The following is a 25,459-nucleotide window of genomic DNA, read 5'->3' on the forward strand; positions in this document are numbered from 1 at the left end:
GGTGATTCAGTCAGTTAAGTGTCTGTGTTCAGCTCAGGTCATGATCTCAGGATCCTGGGATTGAGTCCCACATCTGGCTTTCTGCTCAATGAAGAGCCTGCTTCTCCCTCTCTCCTGCCCCTGCTTATTCTTTCTTTCTTTCTCTCTCTCTCTCTCACTCTCACTCTCTCTCTCTCTCATTCTCTCAAATAAATAAACTATTTTTTAAAAAATAAAACATTAAAAGAGGGGCACCTGGCTGGCTCAGTTGGTAGAGCACACGACTCTTGATCTTAGGGTAATGAGGTTGAGCCCCACATTGGGTATGGAGCTCACTTAAAAAAATTAAAAGAGCCACATGGGTATTTGGGACTATATGAAGAGGTCTGGCATATTTGTAACTGGAGTCTCAGAAAGAGGTGGGAAAGACAACGGGGCAGAAAAAACATTTCAAGAAATACTAAAAAATGCTCACATATGGTAAAGAAATTTGCAAATTCAAGAAGCTTAGCAAATGCCAGGTAGGATGAATAATGAAAACCAACACACTATATACACAGTTATTTGAACAATTGATGATTTGTCGGAAACAATGAAGGCCAGAAAACCATAGAACAACATCTTTAAATTGTTGAAATAAAAACACTGTCAACCTCAAATCCCATATCTAATAAAAATCTCCTTTAACGATGAAATGAAGTAAAGCCATTTTAAAATAAAACCAAGAGACCGTATTCCAATGGATGTCCACTAAAACAAAAATGCTAAAGGCAATTCTTCAGGATTAAGGAAATGAGATCACATGGAAACAGATCTTTGGGAAGGACTGAAAAATACTGAGCAAGGTAAACATGTGGGTAAATTGGAAAGACTGTCCTCTTAATTTCTTTAAAACATATATCACATTGCAGGTTTTAGTTTGTCAGATATGATACATTTTAAAAGTATAATGTAAAGGACAGGCAGCGCAGTTAAATGCACCTATTCAGTGAAATAGTACAATATTATCTCACATAGATACTGAAAAGCAGGCTAAATATTGTAATTTACAGAGCAAACACTAAAAAAAAAAATGACATAGCAAGGAATAACAAAAGAAACCACAAATTAAAATAGAATTCTAAAAAATATTCACATAACATAAAATAAGGCAGAAAAGGACAAATATAAAGACAAAAAAAAAAACAAAAAACCCAGAGGAAACAAAGAAGACATACAGTAAAATGGCTGGCTAAACCCAACCATGATATTAATGCCTTAAATGTAAGCGTGCTAAACACTCTATCAAATTAAAATGCAGAGACTATCAGACTGGATTTTTAAAAAAGTCCCAACTAAAAAAAATAAAAATAAAAATAAAAAAATAAAAAAGTCCCAACTATTTAACTGCCTGTAAGAGATGCTATTTAAAATATAGATAGGATTACAGACTTATTTTAGATTAAGTTTGGCAAAATCCCAAAGGTTCCCACTGAATTCTCTCCAAGGACTACCCCCATTGTATTACTATTCCATCCTTTAGCATTACCTCTCTCACTCTTACTTATTCCCAGAAATGAGAGCCAAGAGAATAAAAGAAGCAATCTAAACAAATATATTCCACATTCTCCCTAAGACCAAGGGGGAAAAAAATAGAAGATCCAAGAGTTCTCTCGCTGTCTGGTTTCTGATGATTTCTAGAACACAGCGTGAACACAATTACGACATCCAGCAGAGGGCAGATTGTGTAAAATCGATCAATTAATCCATCAATCTTCAAGTAATATCTAGTTCAAATAAAAACTCCTGTAGAACTATTAAGGATAATGTTATCCTTCACCAAAATTCACTTAATAGGTATTGAAAGGAAAGCAAATCATAATTAAGTAATTATAAGGGATCCCCTGAAGTTATAAAATGTGAACGTTCCATGTGGCTCTCTAGCACGTTGTCAACCTCTCGCCTCGTCATTTTTATATATAAAAAGTTGGAAGTGATAGACATCTCATAACTAATCAAGCTTTACGATATATCAAATTAAAAAATTTTCTGAATCCTATTTAGTTTTTCACATGAATACATTTACAAAATAACTTTTCAATTTCCATTTTCTCTTCAAAAATAATGCCAGTATTGCCCACAATCATACTTTAAGCAGCACCCTAACAGCAGCATATTTTAAGACCTAGATGTGAATCTTTAAAATATCAAATGTGATATATTGCCCCCCAAATAGAGAATTCTTATCCACAGGCACAATTACAAATCAGCATCTACTACTTACCAGATGAAGCTACTTTTCTTCAGGAAATTCCCCGCTCCTTTGAATTCCATCAGTGTGGTTATCCAACACTGCCAAACGTGTAATTTTAGATATCTGTAGTAGTTGAACAGACAGGATCAGGATTATATTTCACAATTTACATAACTGATTTCATATATCTCTATGTATATCTATGCCCATACCCATATCTATAACTAGTGTCGCTAACAGTTATGGACCTGTTTGTCCTCCAAGAAGTCGGATAGGGTAGGAGTACATCCCACTCATGCCTTCCCTATAATAGGTACACAGATGAGACCTTCTGGTGGATGATGGAGGATGAGGCAGGACAGATCAGGGATCATTTCCAAGGTCTTTTGATTTGGTGTCTAAATTAAAGTTTGTGCCATTCACCGAATATAAGAGAATCACATAGACGAAAGTGAAGACTTTGAACTTGGACATGTGGGTTTTGATGCACAAATAAATTGGCCTGGAATTCAGGTGAAATAACTGCAATCTACAGAAGATTTGGGACCATCTGTGCCCAAGTGATCATGAAATTCAGAAGCATGGATGTGTTCACTTGGGAGACTGTGGATTCAGAGGAGAATGTCAAGGATGGAGCCCTGGACACAGCAATGTCTAAGGAAGAAGGAGAAGGCCAAGAAGGTGATGGGGAAGAAAGTCAGGGAAAGGGGGCAAGTGGAGAGAGTTGTGTTACTGAGTTCAAAAGGAAGAGAAAGGGACTCCTGGGTGGCTCAGTGGTTGGGTGTCTGCCTTTGGCTCAGGTCATGATCCTGAGATCCTGGGATCGAGTCCTTCATCAGGCTCCCTGCTCAGTGGGAAGCCTGCTTCTCCTTCTGCCTATGTCTCTGCCTCTCTCTGTGTGTCTCTGATGAATAAATAAATAAAATCTTAAAAAAAAGAAAGGAAGAGAGAACAAGATGGAGGAGGGTCAGATGGAACAGAATAAATATGTATTTTCCCAACATATTCTTGTGAGTGCTAGACAAGGAAAGGTACTTCAGCTCTTAGATTAATACGCCTTTGGCATTTTTTATCTTTTTCATTTCAGCTATTTTCAGGCTAATTTAAAAAACTAACCTTCAGAATACTGAGGCCATGCATGTTTATATATCAGTTTGCCAGGGCTGCTGTAACAAATTACCACAAATTGGTAAAATAATTAAATAATTAAAATAATTTATTATCTCATAGTGCTAGAGCCCAGAGGTCTGAAATCAAGGTGTTGGCATGGTGAGTGCCTTCTTGGTGAGTAAGGAAAGGGTTAAGGCACTGGCTGGGAGAGATGGGAGGCTCCAGACTAGGCTCTGAAACTATTTGGCAGAGAGATTAAGAGAGCAGACCAAGAGATAAGGACACAAACCACTCATCCTGGAAGTAGAGGGAGAATTCTTTTTTTTTTTTTTTTTTTTTTTTGGTGGCAACAACATTGTAACCACAGAATATGACCAGACCTCAAAGGAAAAAGTAAGCCATGACAGATGTTATCAAGTCTTTGCTCAAACCAAGACAGCACAAGAATTTCAAGGCCACAAGCTTCCTGGTCAGTTCTCAATGAAGGGCTGCCAGTAAAAGCCCACGGTGGCAAACCACTTGGGATCCCTCTTACTCAAGAGAGCTTTTTCCTTTCCTTTCTGTCTCCCCCTCACTTAATAATTTTTTACTTCCCTTCACCCTTTTGTGTCTGTGAGATTCATTTTTCAACTCTGTGAGTCAAGAACCCGGCAATCCTGCAACGTTAGGGGCTCAGCGGGAGAACCTTTTCTGTACCTTTCTCCTGGCTTCTCCCGGTGGCCAGTGGCTGGCCAGTCTTGGCATTCTTTGGCTTGAGGCAGGATAACTCCAATCTCTGCCTCATTATTTAGATGGCATTCTTCCTGGGCGTCTATGTCCAAATGTCCCTCCTCCTGGAAGGATGGCAGTCATTGGGTTAATACAGCAGGCTCTCATCTTCGCTTGATTAAATCAACAGAAATATTTCCAAATTCATATTCTGGGGTTCCGGCTAGCCATGAGTTTTTTTGGAGGACACTATTCATCCTAGTACGCCATCCTAAGGGTATAATCACAAATTTACAGGAGCTATAGTTGCTAAACTCTAGAAAGAGGGATACATTTAAGATATTAAAATGGTACACAAAATAAATGAATTATAAGTGGGTACCTGTTAGAGGAGGTCATTGAGAAGACACGGCCACTGGTTGACCCATGAATTGGACCTGGGGAAGCAGAGGCCCTCACCCCCTTCACCGTCCTTGGAATGTATGTTCTGCACAGTGAAGCCACTTCAAGGACACTGTCTTAAGAGAGCAATGTGTCACTGAGACCATCTGGGCTTTACACCAACTGAACCCCGGTAAGGCTTCTACATAAACTCTTAAGATTTTGGTTTGCAGCTGCCCAAGACAAGCCTAGTATGTGAGCTCCCTTTTGAAATTCTCAGCAGGGCACTTCCAAGGTTGGAACCAACAGAATGGAATTTTCTGCAGCTTGGTCTCCTTCAGTCGTAGTAGGAGCTCTAAGTAAATTAAGGCTCACTTTGTAGAAATTCTTCACACTCAATGTTTTTAAATTTGGCATCCCATCTGCTCTAAGAGGCATCCCTCAGAACTGTTTCCATAAAGAAGAAATTCAAAAAAATTTTTTTCACTTACTGAAATATAGAAGCTTTCCCAACCCTTTGGGATCTGGTTTGGTAGTTTGGATAGCCGTGCAAATGGCTAAACTAATGGACACTTTAAAACCCTGGAAGTAATGAGGTGTGGCAAAGGACCATATGTTTATTTAGACAAAAGTACCTTCTCTTAATTTTCATCAAATATTTACACTGCACCATGGTCTTTGTGGCACCATTAGGTAGTAAATGTATCGAGGCCTAAAACAAAATTCTCGCCCTGGGGTGACAATGGGAGAAGCAAAAAATTGTGCACAAACCCAGAAGGAACATTTGGGCTGATTCTGACATGTTTTGAGCCATTCAGTCAATTCAAGAAGTGATTCTAGGATAAGATATGATTCTTGAGCAATCCTCAATCACTCCTCCTACAGTGCTTGGCATTCCTGAGACTTTCCAGGGTCCCCAAACCGGACCAGAACAGGTCTAGCAAAGCTCCATGAATAATCCTCCAAACCATCAGGCATCCCAGTCCTCCAGACATTGGAACACCACGGCTCTGTTCTCTGGGTCCTAGTGGGTCACGGAAGCCTGGTGGTTCTCGATCCTCTTGGGAGCTTCTCACCTGATATCTGAAACTGGCCAGTACTTGCAGGGCAGGGAGCGATCTAGGAGAGACACTGGCCACTCCAGGTTGGTAGTTGCAGTTCTAATAAGCCAAGTGGCCTTATGTAGGAGGCTTGTCTCGAGTGGCAACAAGATGAGTGGATCCCCGGATCCCTCTGCCAAACCTTACAAGATAATGCAGAGGCCTGAACAAGGTTTGGTCACTATGGGTGTCCTCAAGGCTAGGTCACTCCCTCAAGGCTATGTCCACGGAGCAGCCCCTGGGAGCCCGACCAGCAAGCAGAACCCACTTTCCAAAGACAGGGGAAGCTCAGGATTGTCCAGGTGCAGCTCAAGGGTCAGTGGAGGTCATATCTTTTCCATGACCTTCCCCAACAGGGCAATATTAGCATGGTCTGCATTCCAGCTCCAGGGCTCTCCACAGTCCAACACACAATCATAAAAAAAAAAAAAAAAAAAAAAAAAAAAAAGGTGCCAAATAGGTATTTCAGAGGCCCTGTGTTTGAAACGTGAGTTTGGAAGCCTGGATGGCATGTTTAAGAGGAAGAGCAGGTGGTAGCGCACATGGCCCTTTAGTGAAACAAAGGCCTTTGGGCCGTCGCTACCGGTGAACCCGGGTCAGACAGAGGCGCCCGGACAGGGCAGGAGCGAGCGAGACCAGGGTCCCGGGCCGCTCACACACCTCGACGCTGCGGCCGCCCAGGGAGGGGCGCGGTCTTCCGCGGGTCCCCGCCGCCGGCGCGGAGCCCCCCCCCCCCCCCCCCCCCCCCCGGCCTCGCCCGCCGCCCGGCCCCGCCGCACCTCCGCCGGCCCGCGCCCGCCTCCCGCGGGGTCCCGGCCGCTTCCCCCGGGACCGAAGGGGAGAATTCCTGCGGGTCCCGGGAGCGCCAGGAGTGCGCAGCAGGACGGGAAATTGCAAAAGTCCTCGCCCTCCGCCCTCCCCGCCGTTTTCCCGTAACTCCCGCCCCTCGCGCTCGCCCCGCAGCTGATTCATAGCCCGGCGCGGGGCCGGCCCTGCACGTCCACGGGCGCCCGCGTCCGCCGCCCGGGACCCGGGAGCCCGCCGCGGGGTGAGTACCCCCGCCCCCGCCCCCCCCTGCGCGGACCCGGCCCGGGGCTGCCGGGGGACCTCCGAGGGCCGCCTCCCTGCCCCGCGGCGCGCGTCTGCCCTGCCCCTGCCCCGGAGGCGGCCCTGCCCCCCCGCCCGCCGCCGAGGGACTGCGCCGCCGGCTCCCCCCGCAGCCCCTCGGCGCCCCGAGGCCCGGCCGCCCCCTCCCGCTCCCGCTCCCGCTCCCGCTCCCGCTCCCGGTGCGCGTGTCGCCTGGAAGTGGGCGGCGCGGAGCTGCGGGCGCCCCCGGGCGGACCCCCGCCCCCGCCTCCGCCACGTGCAGGGAAGAGGCGCCGAGCGCGGGAGACCCGGGCCCGCAAGCCCCCTCCCCCTCCCCCGCCCGCCCGCCCGCGTGGAGGGGGCGCCGGGACCCGCGCGGGACCGCGTGGAGGGGGCTGCGGTGGCTCCGGGAGCCCCGGCCCTGACACCCGCCCCGAGCCGCGAGGCGCGCTCTTGGCTGCCTGCTGGGGGCCGCGGAGAGACCCTCGGCGCCGACACGGGACACGGGGACACGGGGACAGGCTCATCCCCCCCCCCGCCCAGGAGGAGTGAATGCGGGGGTGAGCGCAGGCTCCGACGCAAGTGAATGCAGCGGCGTGTTTGAGGCGAGCTGCAGGGTGGGGAGCTCGGGGTGTCATGCCCGAGTCTGAAGCTGACTTGGGGGTTGGTTCCAGTTACTCATCTGCTCAGCCTCGGCTTCTCCTGTGCGGAGTAACAGGTGCCTCTTAAGTTCCTGCTCAAGTAGGAACCAGGCAGTGCCCTGGGTGCTTTACATATACCAGCCCCTTGCAGCCTCACCCTGAGGTCGGTAATGGTTTTGGCATTTCCTCGGCCCAGGAAGGCCCAGTTCTCTGAGCTTCTGTTCAGGAGCTTGTCTGTGGTCACACAGCTGACAGGTGAGAGTCAGGGATTGGCTTTGAAGTCTGCTTATGGGCACTATGTTGTGCCTCAACCTCAGGGACCCTTTTTGGAGTGGTCCTGGGGGCGGTGCCTCATTCCAGTCCTCCTTGGTCTCTCTCCTGGGCTGCTGAGATGGATGGAAGGGCTCCAAAGCGCTGTGCCTCAGTATCAATCTTGGATCTTTCTTTTTTTTTTTTAAGATTTTATTTATTTATTTGACAGAGAAAGTGAACACAGGCAGAGGGAGCAGCAGAGACAGAGGGAGAAGCAGCCTCCTTGCTGAGCAAGGACCCTGAGGTGGGCCCCATCCTAGGACCCTGGGATGGTGACCTGAGCTCCAGGCAGACTGACTTTTAACCGACTGAACCACCCAGGTGCCCCAATCTTGGATCTTTTTAAAGCATTGAACTCCAGCTTCAGCTGCCTATTTAGAATCTTCAGGTCATGCTCACTTTGTGTCTGCCCTGGTAGCATAGAGAAGTATTAGGAGCTAAGAGTGGCAGGGAGCTCCGACCTGATGCTTGATTGCTGGGCAAAATTCATTCTCAGCTGTAACTTGCTTCCTGGTGACTGACACCCCGGCCCCAGGCCTGTCTCTTGTCCCAAGCAGATGTGTCTGAGCCTTTTACATCACAGGCAAGCTTGACAGGGTCCAACAGGACTCAGCCCACAGCGGGGGGGGGGGGGGGGGGGGGGGGGGGGATACTTACACACTGGGTCTCTCCTTCTACCCCTTTCTTTAACCTGAAACACCCACAGAGACACATCGAGGTGTTTCAGAGTCTCTGATGTTCCGTATAACTCCTTTTTTCCTGACAAAGGAACCAAATCAAGAAAACTACTATGGTTTTGAAAGAGCAATCAGTGGTAATAGGCTCCCACAAGAGGAAGGAGAATGTTTTCTTTGTGGGAACTGGGCTGGGACATTGTTGGCTCGGGTAGAAGGAAATCTGAGTGTCATCTTGCTCAATTACAGGAACAGTGAGACCTGGCCCTCCTTTCCCTCGAGAGGGAAGTCCTCCTTGATCTAAAAAAAAAAAAAAAAAAAAAAAGTGACATAAAGTGAGCATTTTTTTCCCAGCGACTGGCTTTACGTCCTTCCTTCCCTTCTCATTTTAGTTCTGCAGTTGGTCCTGGAACGAGGCAGAGGTTAGGGATGCCTAAAAATCTGCATGTTAACTTTCCTGCTTCTCCCTCTCCACTGCTTGTGCTCTCTCCTCAAATAAATAAAGCTTTTTAAAAAACTTACCATTTTATCATTTTTAAGTATACAGGTCAGTGTTATTAAATACACTGATATTGTTGTAAAGCCATTGCCACCCTTCGTCTCTAGAACTCTTCCATTTGGCAGAACTAACCCTCTCTGCCCATTTATTTTTTAGAGAGAGAGAGAGAGAGAGAGAGAGCTAAGAGTGAGTAGTGGGAGGAGCAGAGGATAAGGGAGAGAATCTCAAGCAGATGCTGCACTGAGCTCAGAGCCCTCCCCCCGACAGGGCTCCATCTCACGACTCTGAGATCATGACCTGAGCCAAAACTAAGAGTGGGTCACTTAATGGACTGAGCCACCCAGGTACCCCTGCAATCTTACAATTTTTGTACTTCATCTGGCTTAGGGAGATCTTTTTTCACCTAGAAATTATTTTTAAAATTATCTTCTAATACTTTTATTATTTTGATAGGTACAGTTAGCTCTTTACCAGATTTTTGTATGAAGTGAAAGGTAAAGAGGTAACTTAATTTCTTTCTAAAGTTTTATTTTTTATTTTTATTTATTTATTTATTTATTTATTTATTTATTTATTTATTTATTTTATCTTTCTAAAGTTTTAGGCAGTTCACCCAATACCATTTAAGTACCCATATTTTTTTTCCAGCTCATTTGAAATTCTGTTTTTATGGTGAAATAAGTTCCTACTCATACCAGAGTCTATTTCAGGACTCTGTTCTGTTTCATGGATCTGTTTTGTCTCTTCTTATGCCAGTACCACCCGTGTTAAATGCTACAGCTTTGTTTTTATATCTAGTTGTATATATTTGTATTTTTTTCCCCCAAAAAATTCTTTTCGTAATGATTCTTGTACATTTTCTCTTTTGTATAAACTTGACAAATAGCTTGTCAAGTTTTAAAAACCGTTCGAATTTTTGTTGGGACTTCTTGGGTTTATAATTCTTAATAATTCTTTATGCCTTGAACTCCATTCTGGTATGAGCTCCAAGTATGGAGGAAGCAGTGGGAGGTGGAAAAATGCTGTGCTTTGGGGTGTGACTCACCTGGTTTCAAGTTCTGGATTAACTACATCACCCTATGTCAATGACATGTCATTGTCACCAATGTCATATCTTACTGTGGCCTCTGCAGTGCACTTCATATAGAAGGAACCAGTAAATCTTCTGTATGTATCAGTAGTACCCTAGGAGACAAAAATATGTAATCAATATCAAATATGGTAGTGCTTTTATTAAGCTTCAGTGTGCATATGAAGTCACCTAAGGGTCTCGTTTAAATGCAAACTTTTGGGCTCCCTGGGTGGCTCAGGGTTTGGCACCTGCCTTTGGCCCAGGGTACGATCCTGGAGTCTTGGGATCAAGTCCTGCGTCGGGCTCCCGGCATGGAGCCTGCTTTAATAAATAAATCTTTAAAAAAAATAAATGCAAACTTTTAGTTGGTAGATCAAAGGAGTGATCTCAGATTTTGCATTTCTAGCCAACTCCTGGTGATGTCTTTATCCTTATGTTGAGTATATAGCCTTTCACTGGTATTTAAAATCATGCTGCTAGTGATACTACTTCCTATTGGATTAGATATGGTCAACAGAAAGCTCTTTATTTTCTTTCTTTTTTTTAAAAGATTTTATTTATTCATGAAAGACACACACACACACACACACACACAGAGAGAGAGAGAAAGGCAGAGACATAGGCAGAGGGAGAAGCAGGCTCCATACAGGGAGCCTGACATGGGACTCGATCCCACCACTCCAGGATCATGCCCTGGGCTGAAGGCAGGCATTAAACCGCTGAGCCACCCAGGGATTCCCAGCACTTTATTTTCTGTAAAGTGCTTTCTCTTCATATTACATGCTAAAGAACTAAATTAGAGTTGTGTTGTTTCCTTCGTCTCTTCCTTCCTTTCTTCTTTTTTTCCCCCCAAAGGAAAGAAGGTTAGTGAGAGCACTAAATATGATACCAAGTTCTAGTCTTAGATCTGAAATCATTGAAGCAATTAACTACCTAGATTATTTAAAACTGTTGCTTTAAGTTGAAGACAGCCACATAAAATCTATCTAGTCCGAGTATAAAATCTAATTTTTTTTTAATTTTTTATTTATTTATGATAGTCACAGAGAGAGAGAGAGAGAGGCAGAGACACAGGCGGAGGGAGAAGCAGGCTCCATGCACCGGGAGCCTGATGTGGGATTCGATCCCGGGTCTCCAGGATCGCACCCTGGGCCAAAGGCAGGCGCCAAACCGCTGCGCCACCCAGGGATCCCCGAGTATAAAATCTAAAGTCAACGACAAGAAAAATCACAATTTCAAGTCTTACCAAATAGAAAAATGTAAGATATAAGGAACACCTGGAAAAGTATAAGATAAAAAGAACTCTTGGAAACCATGGAATCAGGTCTCACTGTGTGAGAACATAGCCTGTGTCAACTCTTGAGAAGTTATAAATCAACAGAAGCTTTACTGTCATGTGAATAAATTTTTCACCCCTCACGTGATTTCTTGGTCACTTCTTTCTACACCCAGGCTTCCTAATGGGGGGCTTTGAGCAAGCATGCTGGTCTGTCAGAGGGGAATGGCAGTATGTTTTTTTGACCTAGGACATTGATTACTTTCTATATTTGAAAATGCTTTTTTTTTTTTTAAGGGGGGAGGAGCAGAGGAAAGGGAGAGAATCTTAAGCAGGCTCCACGCCTAGCACAGAGCCTGATGCGGGGCTCGATCTCTTGATCCCTGAGATCATTACATGAGTTGAAACCAAGAATTGGATGCTTAACCAGCTGAGCCTCCCAGGCTCCCTAGAAAATGCATTTTTAAAATGCCTGTATTGTCTCAGGACCCAAGAGATCACATTTTTGTACAGAAACACATGACGTGCTCATAGGCTGATCTAGTACCTAAAAAATTCCAACCTTTTTTTTAGGTCTGTTTGACTGCAATGGATTGGGTTTGAATCACAAAATACTGTCAACTAGTTTAACTTGTTGGGGTATATGGTTCAAATATGAAATTAGTGGAATTGCAATTACTTGCATTCGTAAATATATGTAGAACATGCACATGTTTTAAAGAACACTTTATGTCGCAGAATTACATAGCATGAGAGAGGTAACCATAATTTCCCTCATCCTGCTCACCTCCTTTGCCTCATCCCAGCTCTAAATTTCTAAGTGTTAATAGTTGGGTGTGTCTCTTGGGGCCAGTTTGGATGCTTGAAGTAGAAGACAGCAAGGCAGAAATAGCTGTACAAGAGATTTGGGGGAAAGCCCTGAGGGGTAAAGAAAGAAGGGAGCAGGAGGAGGGAGAGAAAGCCTACAGACCCAGTGCGAGGTGACAGGGAAGCAGGAAAATTGAGAAGGAAGCGCTTCCACCTGCAAAGCAGTTCTGAGAATGTTTTGCCCAGGCCGATGGCGAGACTTCAATCAAATTTTGCGTATTAGCGGAGTCCCGTGTTGAGTAGAAAAGGTTTGGCTTGATCGTTGGCTGGGAGCAGCCTGAAGAGACTATGGGCTGGGGTGTGAATGTGCAGTGGATCCAAAGGTACAGCCGTGGAAGCTGCCAGTCATCTACATTCCTGCAGTAGGTCCTTCTGAAGAGGGTGCTAAGTGGCACGGTTGCACGGTTGCACACCATTCTTGTAGAGGTGTTTGCGTGCACGCGCTATTCTGAAACTTGCTTTTTCACTCAGTATTTTTTGGATATTCTTTAGTGGCAGCACATAGATCAGTTTCATCCTTTTGACAGTTGCATAGTATTCCTCAGTGGAAACACATCATCATTAAATTTTCTGTCTCTTTCACAGATATTTGGATTGTTTTCATTTTTCCTAAATATTAAGAATCCTACATGAATATTCTTTAAAATACATAATTTTTGTGTACAGACACACATACATAAGCATGCTGTCTGTAGGACAAAATTCCAGAAATAGGATTTCTGGATGAAAGGGAACGCACACTGAAATTTTAATAGCTGTTGCCAAAATGAGCTTCGTAAAGTTGTACTTTTTGACCATCAGTGAGTAACAATGCCTGCTTCAAACTCTGACCAGTGCTTGGTATTAAAATCTTTTTTAGGCTTTGCCTGTTGGACACCACACAGACACTCTTACAGACATACACAATTACTATGGTAATTTGCATTCATTTAATTATTAGTGATATTGTCTAGTTTTTCTTTATTCCTTTTGGTTATCCATATTTCCTTCTTTTTGAATCACATATTCATATCCTCTGCCATTTTTCTGTAGGGTTGCTTGTCTGTTTTTGACTGATTTCTAACTTCTGAGAGCTCTTTGTGTTTTAGGAATAGCAACCCTTTGCCCTAAGTATTGAAACTATTGTTCCCAGTTTATTGTTGGGCCAATTATAGCACTAAAATATTTTCAGTGTTCATTTAATGAGTGTACACTCTATTGCTTCTAGGTTTTATATCATGCTGAAACAGATTATACAAATATTCTAGTAAGTTTAATGTTTGCATTTCTTGCATTTATATCTTTGTTCATCTGGAATTTATTTCATTGAAGGGAGTGAGGCAATAGCAATAATGATTAAAAATTAACTTTAACTGAATTTTCTATGTATAGATTCTCATAATCTCATTTGATCTCCATGCCCATCCTATGAAGTAGGTTCTTTATTCTCATTTTAGAGAAAAGAAACTAAAGCTTCAATGGGTAAAGTACCTTGCCCACGTTGATATGATTATTAAGTGCCAGGGCAGTGATTTGACCCTCAGCAACGTTACATCAGGGCCCACACATTTGACTATTCCAGCTTTCTTTTCCCTCTGCTTTAATCCTAGCTGGAATCACAAGGTCCACGAATCTTTAGTAAAATATTACTTAAAAAAAAAAAAAAAAAAAAGAAAATCAGCTGTGCATAAGGGCTCCTAAATAAGGAATGACCTTACAAAACTAGTAGAAACACTTACCCCGGAAGGTGTGCTTGAACCTTCTTCTGGGCACACCTCCCGGTGGTGGATACTTTAGGAGGAAGGGATGGTGGAATTGGAGTGAAGCCCTACAGGTGGTCCATCCTGTGCTATTATGGTGGAGGCCCTTTCAAAAGGGCCCCCAAGGACAAGTAGCAGTGCTGGTAAAAAAAAGAAATAAAGACAGATGAATCTGAGAATTGGGGGGAATGGGCAGCTCTTCGTGCTGCCACACAGAACTCTCTCACAGGGAGCACACACCCCGACACCCGAGCACACGTCCTGGATGAATAGCTTCTTTCTTTAAGACAGTATTTGCATGTGACATCATGAGGCACCCAGCCAATTTTGAAGCGGTTGGCAACACACTCATGTTCTTGGGAAGCAAATGACTGGTCATGTTGCTTCTCATGGGGATTATTTATGGTGAGGAAACCTCCCAGGAATAAATATTTTGGTAATGACAGAACAAGAAGTGCCAGTGAAGGAGGGCAGACTTCTTCTACCTCTGGTGAACCTTGTGTTTTGTTGTGCATGGGAGTGTTTGTACTGAGGGACACTCAAAGGCATCTCCAGTTTGCCCAGAGACAGGATTTGAATGAGAAGTTCTACAAAACGAGTAGGTGATTTTTCGACTTCCCTCCTCCTTTCCTCCCCGGCGAGGACACGTACGGGAAAGACTCTGGATTGGGCAGTATTTGGCAACAGAAAAAGTGCAAGGGCCTGAAAAGGAACCTATTTCATAAAATAAAGTTGAAAGCCAAGAAGGAAGGATGTGAGAAACTTGGTTCACGTTTTGATTCATTGACCCGAAACTTCCTGGGGAGCAACCGTGTCCTAGGACGGTGACTGGCAGTGGGGGGCCCCCCAGCCTGTCCTCCCCCAGCTCCGAGCCTGGTCAGGAATCGGGGCGATCTGAACAGCAGAGAGAAATTAGGAATGGATTTGGGGCAACGTGGGGGTGGGGGGGCTGTCTGAACCTTGCTCCTTCCCGCCCGGCTTCCCTCTCCCCCCAGGGGCGCCGGCACCAGCGCTCCCCCAGGGATGTGGGGACCCAGAGCCTGGGAAGGAAGAGGCGCAGGGCCTTGTCTGTCGGAGCCGGGCAGGGAGGAAAAGCAGCCACACCCGGAGCCCCGAATGCCTGGGAGAAGGTGCCAGAGCCGCCAGCCTCCAGGAAGGGGCACGGCTGCCATCCCACACTGCACCCCCATCCTCCAGGGGGTATAGGAAGCGGGGGGCTGAGTTGTCGGGGGGGCTGTGTGGGGGGGAGATGAGGTGCTGCATTGTCAGGGGCCTGTGGGGGGGAGATGAGATGCTGCATTGTCAGGGGCCTGTGGGGGGTGATGCTGTATTGTCAGGGGTCTGCAGGGGGGGGGGGGTTGCTGCATTGTCAGGGGTCTGCAGGGGGGATGCTGCATTGTCAGGGGTCTGCGGGAGGATTCGGCATTGTCAGGGGTCTGGGGGGTGGGGAGATGAGATGCATTGTCAGGGGTCTGCAGTGGGGGGAGATGAGATGTAGCATTGTCAGGGATCTGCGGGGGGAGGGGTGCAGCATTGTCAGGGGTCTGTGGTGGGGGGAGATGAGATGCTGCATTGTCAGGGGTCTGCAGTGGGGGGAGATGAGATGTAGCATTGTCAGGGATCTGCGGGGGGGCGGTGCAGCATTGTCAGGGGTCTGCGGTGGGGGGAGATGAGATGCTGCATTGTCAGGGGTCTGCGGGGCGCGAGGAACAGTATAGGGCGAGAGCCCTCAGAGCTCCTGCGCGGACCCCTTTCTCTCTCTTACCACCTTTCCAGGCCACCATCCGGAGCATCACCATCGCCCTCCCTTTAAAATCTCTCGAATCCCAGCCCTCTTCCCACCCCCACTGCCATCACCCTGGCCTGAGCCAGCACCACTGTCCCTGGACTACTGCGTCACCTCCTCTCCGCTGCCCTCCCACCCCTCCTGTCCCCTCCAGCCCTTCCCATCGCTGTCACCGGGCCGGGCCTTCCTGTTCCTCTGAGTGACTCCGCATTACTCGTTTCCCGAAACTCCCCCGTGGCTCCCACCTGGTTCGGGGTAGAGGCCGCAGGTGGGACGAGGTTCCCCGCTGCTCCCCGTCTGCGGCCCTCTGACTGCACGTCTGCCTCTCACCTCCTTGCCTCCTGCAACACCAGGTCCTCTTGTCCCCTGAATAAGCCCGGCACTGTCCCCCCTCACCTCGGGGTGTTGGCACAACCTGTCCCCACCCCCCAGCTCCTTCACGGTCTAGTGGTACTAGTGGGGAGCTCACCAGCAAGGAGCCGGGGGCCCTCGGGGTAGGGCCCAGGTAACTGGAGGCGATGTACAGGGGAGGGGAGGAGAGGCCCGTGGGCTGTGCGGTCAGTGGCCTGGGGCCTGGGGGCAGCTGGCTCAGAGCCCAGGCTGTCTCTGGGATGTTCCCGGCTGCTGACTCTCATTCTGCAAGTTTTGGTGACCTCTCCTGATTTTACTGGAAGGTGCTCAGGCAATAGCTAGACCCCATAGTCCCTCAGCAAGCGGTCCTGAGGTGGCCTGGGGCCTCAGGCGTTGGCAGGGCGGCTGGCCAGTCAACGGCCAGAAGTAGCCGCAGGGAGCGCTGGGTCAGGGTTGCCACCTGTCCAGCACGTGTAAACCTGTGCACATCAGCGGGAGAGATGAAGGAAGAAACGGCGGACCTGAACGGCTGCTGAACCTCACCTCCCCGGGTTCACAACCTGCCACGGGCGGGACGGTGGGGAGGGGCAGGACCGCAGACAAGAGTGTCCCGGTGCTTCTCAAGGACTTTCTGTGATCCCCAGGCCGTGGAAACCATGGAAACAAGTCCCTCGTAAATACTATTTTCTTTTTTCTTTTCTTTTCTTTTTTTTTTTTTAAGATTTTATTCATTTATTCATGAGAGACACAGAGAAAGAGAGAGAGAGGCAGAGACACAGGCAGAGGGAGAAGCAGGCTCCATGCAGGGAGCCCGACGTGGGACTCGATCCCGGGTCTCCAGGATCACACCCTGGGCTGAAGGCAGGCGCTAAACCGCTGAGCCACCCAGGCTGCCCCTATTTTTCGATGCTGTTACATGGCAGCTTTTATTGTTTCATTTCTGGTTACCCTTAGTTGATAGGTGGCTTCCAACTTGTAGTTTGAAATTCCTCTATCCCTACAAATTTGTTTAAATTTTGTGACATGAAATATTTGATGTCCCAGAACTCCAAAATTTGAAAAAAAAATTTTTTTTTAAACAGCCCTTTCCTACAGAGAACACGAGACAACCTACATCAGTCCCTGATCATCTGCTTTCCAATGTATGGGATGAGATTTCCTTACAGTGTGGTGCCTTGCATTCCTCAGGGGGCTGGATCCTGTGTCCTCGGGAGATGTCAGTGTTAGGAGGATCCGATCTGTGCCCATAGACTGGGACTGGAAGGATGGTTCAGTTGCACACTGAGTGACACACACTTCATATGTTAGCATTTTCCTTTGCCTTGCCTTTGGTTCTGAGCAGAAATGATTTTCTCTTGAATTCGTGTTCTCCCCGGCTTTGGCATTTAGTGGTAGTAGGAACCTATCTGAAGTTGTCAGTAGAGATTTTAGAGAGGTGTCAATGACCTGTTTGCCAAAAATAGAAGGAGAGGAAAGCGGGCTTAAAGGCATATGAGTAAAAGCTGTCGTTTGCAGACTTTTGCTTCTGCTGGCACTTGGGCTCCTAGGGAAGCAGACTTGACTACTCTAGAATAATTTAAGGGCTTGCTTGGTATATTCTTTTTCTGTCTTCACTGTTGTTACCATTTAGTTGTGGGTAGTGAAAATGGATGATCTGGGTCACTGAATTTCTGGCTTTGATGAGGGCCAGGTGGCTAGACAGAGGCAAAATGGACTCTGGTTTCATTGCCTGTCTCTGGGATGAGTCAGACTTTGAAGTAGAAAAGTGAAACTCCTCGGGCTTCCCTTGACTAACACACGTATTATTAAATTAAGAACTCATTAGCCTCCTTGAGGTCATCTAGGTTCACTCGTTGTGCCCTCAGATTGTCCTGTGGTCAAAGAACCCGATGAATCAGTGACGCTCTTTGACCTGCTGCTTACAACCCTCCTCTAAAGTGAGGAAAACCGGAAATTATTTTGAACAATGCAATACTGCCAATCTCCTTAGGTGGAATTTGCTGGGGTTAACACGGTGAAATTTTAATGAGGGAGATAGGGAAGATCGAGGATGACTCCCCTATAAGTAATTAATTCAAATTTAGCTCGTCTGAGACCATGGTCCTTTTTTAAAAATCTTTTTATTTTTTATTTTTTTATGTTTCACTACTGTTTCTTTGCTTTACTTTTCTTTACTAGCCTTCGCTTGGTTTGAAGAAATTGGCAGGTCACTTCTGTGCTGGAACAGTGGTGAGCACCCATAACTCCTGCATCTGGGGTGGGGGCTCTGGGCTGGCTGCTGGTTGACCAGCTGGCTGACCGAAGCTGGCCCCAGGGGAAGCAGCCCTGCTGCCTCCCCTCTTGCTCCTTCTCCTCCTGGCTCCATGGAGGGTAGCCCAGACGTGCTCTTCTCATGCCAAAGGTGGAAACACGAAAGGGCAAGCAGAATTACACAGGTCTTTTGAGGCCCAGGCTCAAGGTGGCACACCATTGCTTCTGCAGTTAGGAGCCAGTGCAAGTCACCTGCAGCAGGGAAACATACTCTTCCTTTGGGAGGCAGGGGGTCTCCAGACTCACATGACAGGGGGTGCGGATGGAGGAAGGAGAGAAGAGTGGGAGCCCCCAACACCATCATCTACCACCATGGGGTCAAAGAAATTTTAGCTCGGAGCTAAAATTAAATAAAATTTTCCTTCTGTGTCATTTATCTTTTCCAGCAATCTAGAACCTATGGCTCTCTTTTCAGTCTTTCAGACGACATTCCTCTTGGCATTGCTGTCCTTGAGAACTCACCAGAGTGAAGGTAAGTTGTGGAAAGAATAGTAAAAGAAAAAGAAAATCACACAGAAGAAAAAAAAAAGGTAATTGGTGCTGAAGAGGAAAGTTGCACAAGTCTTTTCTTTGGAAATTCCTTGGAATTGGTGAGTGGCAGTGTTTCCTTAGTCCTGAGCTAAGGTCTTGGTAGCTCATCGTGTAATTAGCCACACCTTACCCCTCATTTCCTGGCCAGTGCGCTGGCCACCAGGGCACTCATGAGTGGCTCGAGTTCCACAGAACTTCGTGGTAGATATATTGTGAGTGGCCGTCTCCAGAGGAGTTGCCGTGTGGGGATGGGATGTACCAGACCGGGGTGGGCCACTGGGTTAGAACAAGTTGTGATGTCCTTCAGCGGCATCCACTGAGAAGCTATGTGCTCCAAGATGATATGTTAAGTGCTGAAATCCTGTTTATGGAAAAAGAAATAGTATTTGTCACTTAGCTGCCGTCCCAGTGAGGGCATTTTTCAGGAAGTCAGCTTTGTGAGTGGTGGCAAGAAGAATTCCACACGTACAAAATGTTTGTAAGTACTTTGTGTATTACTCTGAACCAGTCTCAAGGTACTCAGGCTTGAGAGATCCTACTGGTTGATAAAGTTTGTGTTGCTTCTGCCTGTGTTTTACTAAGCTCTGCATTTTCCTCCTTCTGTGTTTATTCTCTGCTGTACTGCCTGTGTAACAGAGTACAGGCATATGCTCTTAGTAATTACTCACAGATTCCCTTTCCACGGATTCATGAAAGTGCTGTTGGCAAGAAATACCCATAGGATTTTTCTATTTCCCTTAAAGCTCTGTGAAAAGGTAGTTGGAAATACAAAGGAGATTTTGTTCTGATAATAGCTCTGTCCTCTGTCTGGTATTCTTTAAGTCTGGGTCCATTTCTTTTAGGTTCAGTTCAGCGTACATGAGAAGATGCTACTTTTTTGGCTTCTTAAAACTCGTAGTTTGTTGGCAATCTCCCTTGATCTGGAGCTGAAAGATGGGAATTAGGATTTCTCATTTGTAGTGTGTATACCCCTCACCCGATCTGCCCTACTGGCTGAGCGTGACACATCTGGGCTGAGGGGGCAGTCTGTACTGTAGGAAGGTTAGGTCCAGTGGGAGCCCCTGATTCTCAGACAGGCCCATGCCCCCAACTCCAGGCTCTCCAGAAATTCCTGGGTATTTATTTAAGTCCTAGCTTTTGGCACAGCTCACTCCCCTTGTGAAGTCTCATCTGATCCAATGACGATCAACTATGTGCCTTCTACGTACAAGACACTCTGTTCTCAGAAGCAGCTTGGGTGAGGAAAGTACCCTTTCAGCTTCATTTATGTCGATCAGCCATGAATTTACCTGTTTCTCTTTCCACCGGTCTTTGTTTCTGCTTCCAGCTTTCTCAGCTAAGTGTGCCTGCTTTGCCAAGTAATCTTGTCTTTGTCCTCACACTGCTTGGATTTCTTGTCTCAATTTTTGTGCATCAACCAAGTACCTGCTAAACCTCCACTAAAACGAATGGGCCTCCCACGCGATAACCCAGCCAGGCTCGGGGCTGAGACTCCAGTTCAGATGTCCTAGCTTCTCCTGACCGATGAGACTCACTTCCAGTAAGCACTGGGGCCCTGTCTGCTTCAGTCAGAGGTGGTGACTGGTTTGTATTTTGGTGGTCTTTTCTTCCATTCTCTTATCTAAGTACATACAGACCAAGACGGAGATGTAAATATGTAGATTTTTTTTATAGAAGTGAAATTATACTATATATACTGGAAATATTTATACTCTATATAGTTATTAAACTATATATAAAGTATTATGTTGTATATAGTATAAATATATATACTGGGAAATTGTACTATAATACTTAAATATAAGTAAAGTATTAAAAAGTATATCCAGGTAAAATATGTGTATTTTGTATGTATACTTTAATATATACTTAAAAAAATTTTTTTAAGATTTTATTTATTTATTCATGAGAGAGACAGAGAGAGAGGCAGAGACACAGGTAGAGGGAGAAGCAGGCTCCCTATGGGCAACCTGATGTGAGACTCGATCCCAGGACCCCAGGATCATGACCTGAGCCCAGGGCCGATGCTCAACCACTGAGCCACTCAGGCATCCCTATACTTTTTAAAGCAGTACAACATATGATGAGGGTTCTTACCTTTGGTATTCAGTGTTCTTTTAGCAATAACATTCTATTTAATGGCTCCGTGATGTCCCAACTTCTAAAGGGACATGGTTTCTTTTCTTAATTATTGTTGGGGCCATAGAGAAACTGGGTGAGGAAAGTGGGAGGAGAGTCTATGAATAAGCCCCAGGCTCTCTGATCACCAAGTCTGCCCTTCTGGGCCACGATCCAGTACAGCGTCATAAAAAGAGAGCTGGGCTCAGGGCCAAGAACCCTGGGTTCCTGTCTGGTTGTGTTGAGCTTGGGAAAGTCACTTTGCTTTTTTTTAAACTCAGCTTCCGCATCTGAGAAATAATAGGGCTAGACTTAAGAACCTGTGCGGTCCCTTAGTCTCCCTGACTTTACCTTGACATTTCCCACTGTTTCCCCAAGGAAGTCCTCATTTGCCTTTGACCAAATTCTTCCTGACTGATGTCTCTCAACTACCCTAGTCACTCCATACTTACTGATGGTATACGTCAATACCTACTTCCTTTTCTACCTAGAGCCCTCATGCAGTAGCTTTCTAGAGCTTCCAGAAATACAGTTGATACTGGAAGCTGACTCATTCATTCAGCAAATGGTCACTGGATATCTCCCATGACAGGTGTGTTATTAGACCTGGTATCACCGAGCTGAGTAAGACTTGGCCCTCCTGTGTTTAGCACACAGTCCTTAGAGAGACAAACCCGGGACAGGCTCTGATAGCATGCTGTGATCAGTGCTTGAGCAAGGACTTAGAAAAACAGCCCTGGGGAGAAGAGAAGCCAAAGATGAGTAGAGGGGTTAGTGAACTGTTGCTTGTCATGCTCTTGAGAACATGTGGAGATCCTGGGTCTGTGTAATTTGAGGTCAACATCTGCCGCGGGGAAGAGGTTGTGCCAAGTGCTGGGGACAAGAGTCTGTCCAAACATGTCTATGCCAAACATGTCTATGCCTCTACCCTCCAGGGAGTTTGCATCTACACTGTGAAACTGACGCCACGAACTACAGACAGGATGGAACGAGGGCTAGGGAAGACAGGATGATTCTATAGGCACCCGGCATTCTCTGGTGCTATTGGTGCCAAAATTATTAAAACCACTTCCTCCTATTCCACTGCTCTTTCATTTTCCTGAGTCTCTCTTAGGTTAGCTGACATCTGAGGCTTGGAAGACTCACCCAACGGACTGGTTTAAGGAGAAGATGAATAATGGCTGTTGACTTTAACTAGAACTAAGAATAGGGAGATTTTATTTGCAAAGTAGAAAAAAAGTCTCTAACCAATAATAATAATAGAAAGTGGCCACCATATTTTTGGGGCTTTGAGCGTTCAGAAATTCCAACTTACTTCATTTAACTTTGTCCGAACGGGGTCTGATAAAGGATTCACTCTGCCAAAGCTCATCAAGAATCAGAATACTAAATAAATAAATAAACAAGCAAATAAATAAAACAAAAGAAGACTCAGAATGCCAATTAGTTAATTTTAAGTGGGTAATAAGACTGGAAAAATAACTGGTGCCAGTCTTTTGGTACAAATTGACCCAGAAAAACTAAATTACGCATTCTGAAGTATCATCATAGTGGAGTGAACCACTATGAAGAATATTTCTTGTAAAATCTAGCATATCATATGGTTCTGAAAGTAATGCATGTTTCTGAAGAACATTTACAAAATACAGAAAAGTATAAAAAAGCAAGCTAAAATCACTCAACCTCGCCATCCAGAAATAATGAGTAGTCACATTATAATTTTACTTCCCTTTGTAGTTTTCTTAAAAATAACATAAGTACTTTAAAAAAATATGAAATGGAATGCATAGTCCAGTGTATTTTTTTTAGTGTATGGGAAAGGTTGAGAAAAACACATAGGATTTAAACTTGGCAATGGAGAGAGAATGGAGTTGGTAGGATGGTGGGTTCTCAATTTCTGTATCATTTGAACATTTTGATCATGATTATGTCTATGTAAAAAAAAATTTAGGTGAAATTTGCATAACAAAAAATTAATCATTTTATGGTTAAAAGGAACAAATCAGTGACATTTAGTACATTCGAAATACACAACTAGCACCTCTGTGTAGTTCCAAAACAGTTTTATCACCCTGTAATCATGAAGCAGTATTGCTCTCTTCCTTAGCCCCCAGCAATCACCAATCTGCTTTATCTCTCTGTGGATTTACCTGTCCTGAACCCCTGTGTCTCTCCAACTGGGTTCCTTCCTTGAGCTAAAGACATTGTCATCATTATTTTACTTCACGCTAAGTGTCTTGCTGGTCTCATCCACAGAGTTTAGTAAATTAGTAAATTCTTGCCAGAGGTGTTTTAAGTTTAGTGCATTGAGATATAAGCAATCATGTCTAGAGATAGAGTTTGCTCCCACTTTATGGTTTTTTTAATAGACTGTGAAATATTGATTTCCAAGCAGAAAACTCATTTTTGATTTCCAGAAATATGAAATTTACAGCCAAAAGTCCTCTTATGTAGCCTTGCTAGAAATTTCTAAACCAGTTAGATTGTCCAATAAAGTATCCTTTTGTTTTGTTTTACTGTTTATCACTTTATTAACTTGCTATGAATTGTTGAGTAAGTAATTTCATTTATCTAAACCCTAATTTCTTTATCTACCAAGTGATTTCTGAATTCCCTTACAGACTTCCAAGATGTCTGCTTCTAAGACGTACATGTGAGCAATATTTTCCAAAACTAAACGGTGGTATTGACCTGTTTATTATCTGTAACTATTCAATTGCGCTCCCATTAAACGTTATTTCGTATTTGCTTTTGGTCTTTCAGTTTTGTCTGAACCTTTGCCATGGGCCCCTGAATCCTTGAAAGTTTCCATCAATTCTACACATCAGTGTTTGCATTTACAATGGAGTGTCCACAATCTTGCTTATCATCAGGAATTAAAAATGGTTTTTCAGATAGAAATCAGTCGAATTAAAACATCTAATGTCATCTGGGTGGTAAGTATTTTCTTTTTTTTTGGCTCAACATTTTAAAAATCCTTTCCTGACACCATGATTTGTCTTTTATAACATCCGCAAAAATGCCAATATGCAAACATTTTGGCAACTCAGTATGGTTTTCCAAAAACAATTATATTTCTGTGTTTTTAGTTAAGAGAGTATGGGACCAAGTAACATGACAGCTTTGGTTCAGTAGGTTGGATGAGGTGTGTTAAGGAAGTAGATCATTTCCTCATTTCTGCTCTGTCCCCTAAGCAGGACACTGGAGCTGCCCTTAAGCCTAATTCCAAAAATCCATGACCATCAACCTTTTTCCTCTTCCCTCTTTCTTCCCTGTCCACCAGACATTTTCCTAAGTAAGATATAATTGTTTGGCAACATCCTTCTGGCCAGTGGCTTCCTGTCTGTTTCATACTGTGCCAAAACACGAGGTAGGATGAGTCTCAGCACTGTGTGTTCTATCCAGCAAAGAGCTTCTTCCTGGACCCACCCACCGTGTTGGAGAGTAACTCAAGATGTCCTTTGTTGTCTCACTTGTGGCTTTTTCTACAACAAATTAAATCATGAAAGTCCTTCATTTCACAATCATTTTGCCTTTGAGTTATTTGGCGTAGATTTCCCACTTGTCTTGGTTCAAATCATGGCTCTGTCCATTTAGTTGATGCTTCTCCAAAGTGTTGGGACACTTTGGTGGTTTCTTTCAATTTCCATTGTCTGGTCTGGGGAACCTTAATAATCTACCTGCATATACCATGTTCATTCATTATCCCCGGATGTTGAAGGACAACACGGTGGAATGTTTTGTCATTGAAGGGGAACTTGCCTGGTGAGAAGGGGAACACAGGGATGTGTCACTGCTGGAGACCTCCATTAGCTCAGCAGAAGGCTGCTCTTTTCTCAGGCAGTGGAAGCATGGGCCCAGGGATTCAGAATGGTTTGTTTCTTTTTTTCTTTTTCTTTTTTTTTTTTTTTTAAGATTTTTTAATTAATTAATTTATTTATGAGAGACACAGAGAGAAAGAGGCAGAGACACAGGCAGGGGGAGAAGCAAGCTCCATGCAGGGAGCCTAATGTGGGACTTGATCCCAGGACTCCAGGATCATGCCCTGGGCCGAAGGCAGGTGCTAAACTGCTGAGCCACCCAGGGATCCCTGGTTTGTTTCTTTAGTAAAGTATAAATGCCGTGAATTTTAAAGCCTCTAGTTACATTTCATATTCATGACTGCATTTGAGATCTGAGTGAGAGCCTTATTAAAGTATATATAAATTTACTTTATATAAATATAAATTTGCTTTATATAACTCTGATTCTGTCAATTTAGGGTTGATGCCAGGTCTCCATTTCCACTCATCTAAGAGTAGTTTCCCACAGTGAGAGTTGCTTCGTGTTGTGATTTTAAGCGGTTGCATTGCTCGTGTACAGCTGCTCACCTTTCATTATCGGCGCATCTTCCCGCTGTTGTACCTCATACCAATCATTTTTATGTTTTCATATTTTTATATTCTTAACGGATACACTCACCAGTTGTTGACTTGGACCCAGTACAATATTGTACGAAGGATATATTGAGGGCAGTTGTCTAAGAAAAAGAAATTTGAGAGAAATGCTGGAAGAATTCCTGGAAAACTAGTACCGAATAACCCCGTTAGCAGAAGTAACGCTAACCATAGACCCAGTGGATCCCATTTTTAATTTTTCTGACAGGCAGTTGTTCATGTCTGTTTTCACCTATTTGTTAAGAGTTCC

At 44.9% G+C, this 25,459-nt stretch overlaps 1 protein-coding gene across 4 annotated transcripts in view; it reads left to right on the forward strand.

Annotated features, from left to right (window-relative positions):
- Positions 1-6,451: 6,451 nt before the first annotated feature.
- OSMR (oncostatin M receptor) overlaps positions 6,452-25,459 on the forward strand; it is a 51,810-nt gene continuing 32,802 nt past the window's right edge. For 2 of the 4 annotated variants that reach the window (XM_041750435.1, XM_041750437.1), the window contains exons 1-3: positions 6,452-6,559; positions 18,511-18,596; positions 23,537-23,709. In XM_041750435.1, the coding sequence (XP_041606369.1) occupies positions 18,524-18,596; positions 23,537-23,709 (246 nt within the window). In that variant the 5' untranslated portion in view covers positions 6,452-6,559; positions 18,511-18,523. Of the gene's footprint in view, positions 6,560-17,854; positions 18,044-18,510; positions 18,597-23,536; positions 23,710-25,459 lie in introns of those variants that run through there. The other 2 variants (XM_041750436.1, XM_041750438.1) reach the window with 2 other exon arrangements.

The sequence above is a fragment of the Vulpes lagopus genome, chromosome 3 (genome assembly GCF_018345385.1).
Source record: "Vulpes lagopus strain Blue_001 chromosome 3, ASM1834538v1, whole genome shotgun sequence".
Taxonomy (NCBI): Eukaryota; Metazoa; Chordata; class Mammalia; order Carnivora; family Canidae; genus Vulpes; species Vulpes lagopus.